This window comes from Equus caballus, chromosome 28, assembly GCF_041296265.1.
Source record: "Equus caballus isolate H_3958 breed thoroughbred chromosome 28, TB-T2T, whole genome shotgun sequence".
Classification (NCBI taxonomy): domain Eukaryota; kingdom Metazoa; phylum Chordata; class Mammalia; order Perissodactyla; family Equidae; genus Equus; species Equus caballus.
The window spans coordinates 12,483,934-12,495,971 of NC_091711.1; the positions used below are offsets into that span (position 1 = coordinate 12,483,934).

The 12,038-nt window shown below is 38.6% G+C and overlaps 1 protein-coding gene across 10 annotated transcripts in view; it reads left to right on the forward strand.

Annotated features, from left to right (window-relative positions):
- Positions 1-11,476, forward strand: part of SYT1 (synaptotagmin 1) — a 518,336-nt gene extending 506,860 nt beyond the window's left edge. For all 10 annotated transcript variants that reach the window (XM_070254462.1, XM_070254465.1, XM_070254461.1 and 7 more), the window contains 2 exons: positions 4,182-4,315; positions 8,410-11,476. In XM_070254462.1, the coding sequence (XP_070110563.1) occupies positions 4,182-4,315; positions 8,410-8,616 (341 nt within the window). In that variant the 3' untranslated portion in view covers positions 8,617-11,476. The remainder of the gene's footprint in view (positions 1-4,181; positions 4,316-8,409) is intronic.
- Positions 11,477-12,038: the final 562 nt, after the last annotated feature.

Genomic DNA, 12,038 nt, shown 5'->3' on the forward strand with positions numbered 1-12,038 from the left:
TGTGATCCTTACTATTAAAAAAATCCATGCGTCCTTAAAGTATGGCTGTGACTCATAGTTAGGTGGGTATATTTCTGTTTAGAAGACTCAGCCATAGTTAGGGAGACAGAAACAAAGTCTAGATGCCAGAAGAAGTTACTAATGAGCTAATCAAGAGATTAGGGCCATCTACAAAGGGGTGAGAATTGAGGACAAGACATCGGTGCAATGAAAGGACCAGAGGACACTTAGAAAATCAAGCCAATCATGGAATGGATGAAAATGGAGAAGACTAGAGAAAATGGAGAAGCAATCTAAGACTTCGGGTGGCTGAAAGATGCTCAAATGTGCTCACCTCTAGTACGTAACATATCAGGCTTAGACAGTCAAGACTTATCCAGGCACAAAACTTGATAAAGAATAAGACCCCTAACAACCTACAGAATAAAAGAAAATATTTTCAATATATCAGATAAGGGGTTAATATCCAAAATATATAAGGAACTCATATACCTCAATAGCAAAAAAGCAAATAATCCATTTAAAAAATGGGTAGGGGGTCTAAATAGATATTTTTCCAGAGAAGACGTACAAATGACCAACAGGTACACGAAAAGATACTCTACATCATTAATCATTGGGGACATGCAAATCAAAGCCATAATGAGATATCACCTCACACCTGTTAGAATGGCTATCATCAAAAAGACAAAGGATAACAAGTGCTTGCAAGGATGTGGAGAAAACAGAACCCTTTTGCACTGTTGATAGGAATGTAAATTGGTACAGCCACTGTGGAGAAGAGTATAGAGGTTTCTCAAAAAATTAAAACTAGAAGTACCATCTGATCCAGCAATCCCACTTCTGGGTATATATACAAAGGAAATGACATCACTATCTTTAAGAGATATCTGCATCTCCATGTTCATTGCAGAATTGTTTACAATAGACAAACATAGAAACAGTATCCATTGACAGATGAGTGGATAATGAAAATGTGGGGGGGTGTGTGTATGTATATATGTACATGATAGAATATTATTCAGTCACAAAAAAGAAGGAAATCCTGCCATTTACAACGTGGATGGACTTTGAGGGCATTTTGCTAAGTGAAATAAGTCGGATGGAGAAACACAAATACTATATGATCTCACTTATATGTGGAATCGATAAAAAAAAAGCCAAACTCATAGTGGTTGCCAGGGCTAGGAGTGGTGAGGAAAACGAGATGCTGGTCAAAGGGCACAAACCTCTAGTTATAAGATGAATAAGTCCTGGGGATCTAACATACAGTTTGGTGACTACACTTGGCAATGCTGTCTTGGATACTCGAAAGTTGCTAAGAGAGTAGAGCTTAAATGTTCTCACCTCAAAAACAAAATTGTAATTATGAGAGGTGATGGATGTGTTGACTAACCTTATTGTGGTAATTACTTCACAATATATATGTATACCAAATCATCACACTGTACACCTTAAACTTACACAATGTTATATGTCAATTATACCTCAATAAAGCTGGGGGGAAAAGAATAAGACCTCTGAGTTTCTGCCAGCCTTGGTTATGATGAAGATGGGAATTTTGCCTGCAAAGTAAGTTGCCTTGGTACCTGTATCAGGGTGAGTTTGAAAAGGCAAAGAGTAGCCTTCACAGCAGCCCCAAACCTGTTCCTCTTCCAGCCGTCTGGCCTGCATTGTAAATATCATGAAATTACAATAAACCTCAGAATCGTTGTCAGAATTGGCAGATTCAGCTTATGAAAGTGACAGATCAGCAGTGTTACCTCTCTGACCTCACCACCTTCTTTCCTTCTTGCCTTCTTTTTCTTCTGCAAACACGTGGAACGACGTGCAATTTAGGGCCTTTGTGTGTACTGTTCCTTCTCGCTGGTATGACCTTCCGCTGCATTTCCAAATAAGTGGATCCTTCCTGTCATTCGGTTCTTAGCTCAGACCTGGCCTCCTCAACGAGGACTTTGCTGATCATCCTTTCTAAATTACCTTGTTCTCCCCAAGGCATTAATCACATCACATCAGAGCTCGTACTGAAATCTGAAATTAGCTTGTTGGGTTTTTAATTTGCTTACTCAAATGGCAGATGCACAAGGAATTTTCTTGTCACTTACTGTGTTAAATGAATAAATAAATAGTCATCATGCTTCTCTTGAGAAAACCTATGTCTCAGCTAGGTTGACGAAATTTCAAAGCACGAACATAGGAGCATAAACATTGATTTGTTGGTATTTAGTATTTGGGTATTTAGTCAGTGCCAAGGAGCAACTGGAGACGTGACCATCTTTGTAAAAGCACAAGGGGTTGGGATGGAGGAGCCAGGGACCTTCGTAAGCAAACGAGACCTCTAACCAAAACTCAGGATTGGCTGTGAGCAGCAAGATGGATTGTCAGTAAAAAAGGCCATTTTTTTCCCTTCATTTGCAATTATTTACAGTAGATTGTTTTTAACAAACCTACTATTTAGTTGACAGAGCTGGTTTCTCATCTCTAGGTCTGGTTTTTAAAGGTATTCTTCATTTTGATGAAAGTCTTCGTTACGAGTCCCTTGATGGGATGCAGCATTAAAAACAAAAACAAAAGCAGCCTCTAAACTACACATATCCAACCAACGTGGGCGCTGGGGCAGTGGGAGGAAGACAGCACTGAGGATAAGGAGACTCAGATTATGAGGCCCTGAATAAGTTCCACTCATTCACTCAACAAAAAGTGAATAGAGCCAGGAACTGTTCAGTAAATTCAATTAGTGAAGATGGCAGGCAAAGTTCCTGCCCCTCAGGACTTAGGTTCTTCTGGGAGATGGGAAGAGGGAGTCAAAACAACCTTTTCTGATTGGCAGTTCTATCTTCTACAAATATGTGGGCATTAGACTAGATTATTTGTAAAGTTTCTCCCAGCTCTACATGCTCTGAAAGAGAGGAAAGAAATTTTGGAAGGCTTAGCAGTGGTTATTTTAGGAGAGTAAACTCAGGGATGATTAAACATTTTTTCTTCTTTTGGTTTAGCCTTGCTTTCTGATATTTTTTCCATAATGAACGTGCATTACATATGAAATGGAAAAATGTTTAAGAAAATAGTAGAGAGATTTTGCTGTCAGACCTGGATGTTGGTTTTAGTGACCTGAAGGTATGTCAGTCATCCATTAGTCACGAGAACTGTAAATGGGAATCGTCCAACCCCTCCAAGGACTTCTTTATTACTTCACCTTGACCTAATGAGGCTTTGGGGAAACTGCTAAGGGAATCTTTCTGCTCCTTTTCTCATCACCTCTGTGTGTACTGGCTTCTTCTCTTTTCCCTGAACCACTGAAGCTCTTCCCTCCCAGGGATGTTCAGGCACAGGTCCTGGATCTCCCTCTCTCTCTTACACGCACACACACACACACACACACACACACGGGTGACCTCGTCTCACCCTTCGACATTCTCATCTCAGTTTAAATATTACCTCCAAGAGAAGCCTGACCTGAGCAATTTAAATACAAGAATTCCATTCCTTCCTTCGACTCACCATCCCATCCCTGGTATTCTCTGCAGTATCCCTATTCTGCTCTTTTCTTCTAAACTTGTACTTTCCTATGTATTTCATTTCTTTACAGGCCTTTCTTCTATTCCCCCACAAGTCTGAAGTTCCCTCATGAAGACAGGGGCAGCCGTTTTGTTCACTGCTGTATACCTAGGGCCTAACTAATATTGGTTGAGTAAATGATTGAATGAATAAACGAAGTGGCTCCTCATCCTCTCCCTGTCAAGAGTTTTGTTCCCATGCAGTGGTAGGCTGCAGCCAGTTCTTTGCCAGCTCGTAAGAACCAACTGTTACATTTTCTGGAATTTAGTAAGCCAGTTGTTAAACTGTTCATAGCTTGAAGTCGGCCGTGCTGAGAGTATTTATACCCTAGACCTTGGCAAATATTACATATCATGACCTTTTTTTCCCAAAGAGCTGGTTTACCAGCATACCACTGCTCTCATCTCCTAAATCCAACTATAAATATTGAAATATCATGGCAAAAAACATAGACCATAGGTTACTTAAAATCTTTCAATAAAAAATGCTTGAAATTTAAAAAATTACTAACTATATGCTATGCAATTATTTTCCTGTTGGGAATACTTGGTCTTTTTATAAGCTAAATTGTAATCTAAAATATGTGTCTCCAATCTCCTAAAGTCTTTGTTTATGTTTTTCAGATCCTTATGTGAAGATTCATCTGATGCAGAATGGCAAGAGGCTGAAGAAGAAAAAGACAACAATTAAGAAGAACACACTTAACCCCTACTACAACGAGTCATTCAGCTTTGAAGTACCCTTTGAGCAAATCCAGGTAATGTCAAATATAATTTTGTCTTCCCATTCAATTTCATTCCTTCAAACCACATAAAGTAAAGCCAGAGACCCTGTAAATTATCAGTGCACGTCTTCATTAGAACTGCCATTCTTATTCCCATGCTCAAGCTACATCAAGAGGGAAAATGATAAAATATACAGCTCAGGATGTGCTGATTCATCAGCCAACAGCAGCTGGCATTCTGTTAAGCAGAAATAAAGCAGGAAAAATAAAATCAACAGAACACCACTGCTAGCAAAAAGTACATCCACAAAGGTGAAAAGGCCAACAGAAAAAGAGCTTTCACTATTTATTGCCAGACTGTAGTATGTGATTTTCCTTATCACATCTTTATAGTAAAAAAAAAACAAACAGAGATAAGAGAAATATTTTGGCTGATGCTAAATATGCAGCATCTTTAATCTTTCATTATTAAAAGATGATTAACAATAAAAAAATTACGCTAAGTTGTATTTGTGATTGTTTAAATTCAGCTTCCTTTTTCTGAGTTGGAATGGATGGGTAATTTTGTAAAGATGGAACCTCAATTTGCTAGATAATTGTTATGATAGGAAGTATTCTCTTAAAAGATCTTGTGGTTAACATGTTCAAAATAGGATGCTACATATAGCCACTATCTTTGTGGCTCAAGATCATATGATCTTATTATTTAGTAATTTTTAAACATATTTAGGTTTTCTCACCTCATATCCATAGTTAGACTATTGAAATCCAAAGTTTACATCCAGTAATTATGGGCTATTTCTTGCTAATCTTTAATGGATATCAGAGAGTCAAATTGCTTAAAACAACACTATTTTTACTTTTTATGAAATAATTGATGTGGATCTATCTTTCCAGTAATATAAAAGTTTGCCTATAACTTGAAGGAGAAAAGGAGGTTAGGCATCAAAACTACAACAGGGAGCCTTCTAAAAGTCCAGAATATCAGAAGTTGGCAAATATTCTTCAGTTGCATATTTTTACTTTTAATCTGTTCTTAGAATATAATATCTTATGAATGAATCACACCTTATTCCATGAGGAAAGCTAATATGATATCTATATTTATTTTGTGCCAAGGCCCAAATTAAGCACTTTACATGCATAATCTCATTTAATCCTTACAATAACTTTATGAGAGATGTACCATTATTATCCCAATTTTATATATAAGGAAACTGAGCCTTAGAATTTCCTCACATATAAAATAGGAATAAGAACAGAATCCATGCCAAAGTGAGATTGCACATAAAAATGAGCCTGCAACAGTGCTGAGCACATGGGCACACTCAGTAAATGGTTCCCGTCATTGTTATTATTCACAATGCTAACGTCATCTCTTTTTCAAATTAACATTTTATTAGAAAATGGATCTAACAATAAGATTAAAGTGATATATAAATCAGCCCTGTCCAAGAGAACTCTCTGTAATGATGGAAATGTTTTATCATCTGTGCTGTCCAATATGGTAGCCACCAGCCACAGATGGGTAACGAGCAGCTCAGTCACTAGTGTAATCAAGGAATTTTATTTAATTTTAGTTGATTTAATTTAAACAGCTACATGTGGCTAGTAGCAACTGCATTGTATAAGGCAGTTTTTTAAAAATCACCAATACTCGCACTATCCTCACATCAGTTTACGGTTTTTATATAACCTTTCTCATATATATTTTCTCATGGTAGCAAATTGTACATACTTATTCACTTTCAATAACTGTTGTGTGAGTAAATGACATTGCAGAGGACAGATTCCCTGTCCCCACTCACTTGTTCACTAGCCTGAATCACTGAGTGCCCTGCTTTGAACCCACTGGCAAACCCCCAAGTCATCCGATTTTCTCCTACAATTTATTTTGCAGTATTTGTTCAGTGAACTCTTTTGAGTTCTAAGACCTTATTCCTGTGGAAACTAACACCTCCTGGAGTTTTGTTTTTTAATTCCACGAAACAATATAAGGCGTGGCATTGAGATGGAAAGTCCTTTTCTAAACCTTCTCCTTTGAGCTACAGTTCTATACTTTTTTTAAAAAAATAAATGTCCCTTTCAACTATAAATTGTAGCAAATGCAAACATATTGAAAATGAAGTGCACAAGAAACAAGATATATGCCGGGTTTCTAGAGCAGCATTTTTGAGGAGATAACATTCTGTCAGGACAGAGAGAATCTGAGCCCGAGAGAGGGGCCATCAGGCACGGCAATAATGAGCATGTCTTTGACCGCATCGCTCCTTCTCTGCTTCTTGAGTCAATTTGTTCTTTTCTTTTTTCTTTTTTTTTTCCCCAGAAGGCTGCTTTCCTATTTCCCTAGGGAAAATAATTGAGCATTTTACATGCTCTAAGAAGGGTTTGGGTTTCCTTTATCCTGAGGTTATAAGATTATCTGTCTGTCTTTCTATCTGTCTTTATCCCTATGAAATATTATAAGAGAAGCAAAATATGCTGATTTCCAAAAGCACATGGAAATGTTGTACTCTCCTCACCAAAAATGTATAGATAAACTACATTATGCAGCTGGAAAAATTAATTCAAGGCCTTCATAAGGATATTTCGAATGCTACTAATCAATGCATTCCTAACTAGAATAAGCAAAACTCACTCCAATCATTCACTCCAAACTCTGAAAACCCTTGTGATCTTTGTGCATAATGCCCCTATTGGCCCTGGCCCCCAGTCCCTGTGATACGACTGCATCCTGATAGATTTGCTTGGGAAAAGTTCTCAGAACAAAGGTGATCCTGTTCTTGGCTCCAGATACCATCCAGTGGATAGGTAATTCCCCTGGTGATGGACTCAGTCCAAGGCTGCACAAGGGAAGATGGCAGGTGGCCTCCTTTATTGCCAATGTGTTGCATTTTGCATTCTGAGTTCCACTTTCAGAAGTGATCATTTTCTCTGATCTGGAGCTGTACGTGGGTATCCCCTCTCAGCACACTGGCACAATGACGCAGTCCTCAGAGTACAAAGTCCACGAAAGGCCAGAACTCAGTGGAAACTTCATCTGGCCCTGGCCTCCATCATTACATTTTTCTGCTCCTCTTAACTCTGGCCACCAAATGTTATGCATTCTACTTTATTCTAAACTCTTCCTTTTCTTTGCCCTCTGTTTCCAGATTGGAGCCAGCACATATTTTGACTAAGCAATCTTGTTATTTATGAAGCAGAACTAAAATGTGCTTTTAAAAACTGTTTCTTTCATATCATAATGGTATGGGTTTGCTTTAGTCAATTCAGTCAGTTCAAAAAAGTAAGTTATTAAATAAACCCTCAAAACCTAGTGGAATCACTGAAGTAAATTTTGTGTGGCCTGAAAGGTTATTTCCATTTGACATCAGTGACAGATGCACAGTAGTTACTTAATAAATGTTTATTGAGAAAATGTATGAATGAGAAAATTATCTTTAGATAGTTGCTACCTTTTAAAGACTTTCACTCTATTGTCACATTTTATACCCACAATAATCATGGGATTAGCTGAAATTTCATATTAGTTTTATGTAAAATGCTGTCTCTTCCCCCATGAAATGACATTGTAGCCCATGGTTGCTTTGGGAATTGTAGCTAAAAGAAGAATGGTCTGAGTATTAACGCCAGAAATTTTGCTGATGAGACAATTGAAACAAATGAATTGAAATATGAACACAGGTTGACATGGACAGCATGGCATGGTGGCTCACAGAGTGGACTCTGGAAGCCAAACCACTCATTCCTCATGTGACCTGAGGCAGGTTAACTTCCTCTGAGCTCCAGCATCTTATCTGTATAATGGCATCATTAATAGAATCTATCATGAGGGATCACCGAGTAGTTCACACAAAAGACTTACAGTAGTGCCAAAAATGTAATAAAAATTAATGTTTATTGACTATTTAGAAGGTGCTGAAGAAGATGATGATGGTGATGATGGTGGAGTCATGGCAAAATAGGGATTGGACTCAGGTTTTCATGTCGAAGTCCTTTTCAGCCTTATCCTGGGTTTTGGAGACTGGTTCTTCTTATTTCCAACTGCTTAGATCTCAAGGAAGCTTTGTAATAGGCCTCTATCTCCAGAGCTGGATGATTAATGTTTATTTTTTGTCCTCTTTCAGAAAGTGCAAGTGGTGGTTACTGTTTTGGACTATGACAAGATTGGCAAGAACGATGCCATCGGCAAAGTCTTTGTGGGCTACAATAGCACCGGGGCGGAGCTGCGACATTGGTCAGACATGCTGGCCAACCCCAGGCGACCCATTGCCCAGTGGCACACTCTACAGGTAGAGGAGGAAGTTGATGCCATGCTGGCAGTCAAGAAGTAAAGGAGAGAAGAAGCCTTTCTGCATTTGCCCACATAGTGCTCTTTAGCCAGTATCTGTAAATACCTCAGTGATATGGGTCCTTGCGTTTTTCCAGCCATGCATTCTAACACAATTCAGTGGTACTTCAAATCCTGTTTTAATTTGCACAAATTTAAATGTAGAGAGCCCCTAAGCCCTTCATCATACCAGTGCCCTCCAAATCTACTCTTCTTTTAAGCAATATGATGTGTAGATAGAGCATGACTGAAATTATTTACTGTATCACATCGTTGTATATACCAGTATGCTAAAGATTTATTTCTAGTTTGTGTATTTGTATGTTGTAAGCGTTTCCTAATCTGTGTATATCTAGATGTTTTTAATAAGATGTTCTATTTTAAACTATGTAAATTGACTGAGATATAGGAGAGCTGATAATATATTATATGGTAAATATAGTATCGTCTGCATTCCAGCAAAAATATCAACTTGTAAGGCACTAGTACAGTGAAACTGACATCTTAAAGGACAACTTAAACCCGAGCTTTCTATTGAATCAAATTGAGTACCAAGATACAATTACACCACGTATTTGGTGGGTGAATCCACTTTTATAGAATTGCTTCACAGGCAAATTAACACGATCTGAGCAGCATCCAGGCTGACCTCCAGGAAGCATAGCCACAAACCAGAATAGCATCTGTCTGTACATATCTACAAAGCTGAAACCAGGGCTTCACGCTTACATTCGAGGAAGCAACTGAACAGGAGTCAATGATTTCATATTACAGCATGTAGAGTAACAACATGATGGTGTTCCCTGTGTGTGAGTGTGTGTGTGTGCACGTGTGTGTGTGTGCATTTGTTTAGGGATTGGGGTGGGCGGGAAGAAGCTGAGGCGAGAAGTCAGCATTTCTGAAATATTGCCTGACTATTTAAAAAGACTATTATCACCTTTATACAAAATGTGCATCCTGTGAATTCTGTTCCAGATTTCACACCTAGAATAATTCTAAAAGGTTTGCACAGTAGACTTTGTAACAAAATATTTTATTACACAAACCAGATTAGAAGGAATGCAGAATATTTTTAACACAGCAATCTGCGCTTATTACACAAAATCACTTTGTGGTAAACAGACAGTATTGTAATCCCATCAAAAGATGAAAAAATAAACAATTAGCCATATAGTTCTGAATGCACTTCAATTAAGCCAAAACAGACAGCTAGTGATCTTTTTATATGCTCTTTTTACTTAAATAAGTTTTAATTTGTCCTTTAAAAAAAGGTGAAACAAAACCAAGAACAAGTTCTAGAAAACTGAAGCAACCTCTTATGTAGACTAGATGCTTGATTTAGGAGGACTTTTTAAATGTTTTCAATGTTATTACGTAGTAAATGGCACTATTATGACGCTACTAGTCATTCCATAAGAGTCTTAAAGGACTGCTCTGTGTAACACTGTGACTGCCGTGTGTACTTAGACACTTAGTTTCCTCAGTGGATAGCACTCAATTTATTCCGTAGTGATATTGTAACAATACTGCCATTCCCTTCTATTGCACTGCCCACGGTGTGTAGCACAAACAGTTCTCATGACAAAGGACCAATTCAGAACTGAAAAGCTATGCATAGGACAAGAAAGACACATAGAATGGGGTGGAACACAGCATTTGTCAAGCACTGTGCAATAGTCCATATTTCTCCCCATTATGGTAGACAGCCACTTTGTGGAAGGGCAGCCTGTTATCTCACACTGCAACTAGTCTTTTCTCCCACTCGCTTCCGTGACTCATTTTAACTCCTAGGCCACAGATAGTAGTGATGCTCTGAAGTGAAAGTTTATGTTCACAAATACCAAAACAAAATGGAGGAAAACTAAGGCTTAGCCTCATGTTCAGACTTTAGGATATCATGCCACGTTTTTCAAAAACTCAAAGAGAATTCGAAAAAGGGCTAATGGGAGGCTTTAGACGTGGGGTTGGCTGTTCCTGGTAAGACTAGAATTCCTGTCATTAGTCTCCTCATCAAAGAAGAGGCAAGGCCGCTGGCCTTTCAGCCCAGCCATAGCAAACTCTTTAGAACTGGGACAGACACAAAGGACAAAAGGAGAATAGCATCACCCTCTTCTGTGGATGGTCCATACTTTTTAAAAAACATAGATAATAGAAAACACACATGTCATGATGTGAGATTAAATACCAGTTTGAATAGAAGATTCAAGCAAGAATCTTTCCGGTTTAAACGACCAAACCCTACCAAAGAGAGGGAGTTGATTGACTGTAAAAAATTCCTTAAATACCAGAAACTGACATTTAATTTCACTGTATTCAACTTTAAGTTGCTCACACTGAAAAACACTTTAAAACAAGCAGGTTCGAGCTGCTGAATACACATTATTTCTCGCATTAAAGTACTACTAATGCATTCTCTTGCAACACTGCCAGACATGGGATATTGTCACCAGAGAATTAGGGGGTACTACGCCATCCTTCATAAGTCAGTGACCAAACCTGCTTTAAGACCAAGATTATCTTCAGATAAGCCACATGAAACTTTCTGACAAAGCTGTGTAAAGTATTAGCATCTGATGCTCTAGAAAGATCCTAGTTGCCTTTGTGTATATTTACTGCCTGCTTGAGTGTTTCTATGTGTGGGTTTTCTCTGTATCTTGTAGAAATGTTGGGGTGTTTTCTTCTGCCATATGGCTCGTGGCCCGCGAGCCAACTACTTTAGCTGTACTTTACCTTCGTTTTTGATGAGGTGGTTTAAATTTTGTTTCACTTTGTGTAGTGAATTCCGTAGTAGTTTTCTGATTGTTGTTAAAAATGAATTAACATATTACACGGATATTCAATAAAAATGTTTTATTTCCTGTTGATGTTGCTGCCTTTCGACTCTTTTTCTTACCTGACTCTGGTGCTGTCAGTGGCCTGTTGACTTTGGGGGTCTGCTGGAAGCAGGGGCAGCTACGCAAAAGCAGGCCCTGACCGCCGGCCTCTGAGTCACGTCTCGGAATACAGAATGGCTGAAGGAAAAGTAGTGCCCAGAGAGCATCGGCCATTACTGCCCAGTGTTCCTGGGCAGTGTCGTTCTCAGCATGTGTCTGTTCCCATCCATGATTAATTCGTCTGGCACACTCTCAGGCTTTCCTCTGTGCCCACAATGTGTCCTCCAGGATATTGACTCTAGAACCTAAGCCACACAGCCTCCCCAGAATGGGACCGAAAATAAGATTTTTTAAACCCCGTTTTCAGAGGACAGTATCGCACATTAAATCCCCTGCCTACTGCAATTACTAGGTGAAACAAGTAAATAACTTTCCTCCACTAAATTAAACATTTATCAGGCGCTTACTGTATACTATGTTTTTACTGAATGCTGGAGATAAAACAAATGATATAATAAGGTACACATGGTCCCTAGAAGCCCAGTCTCAGACA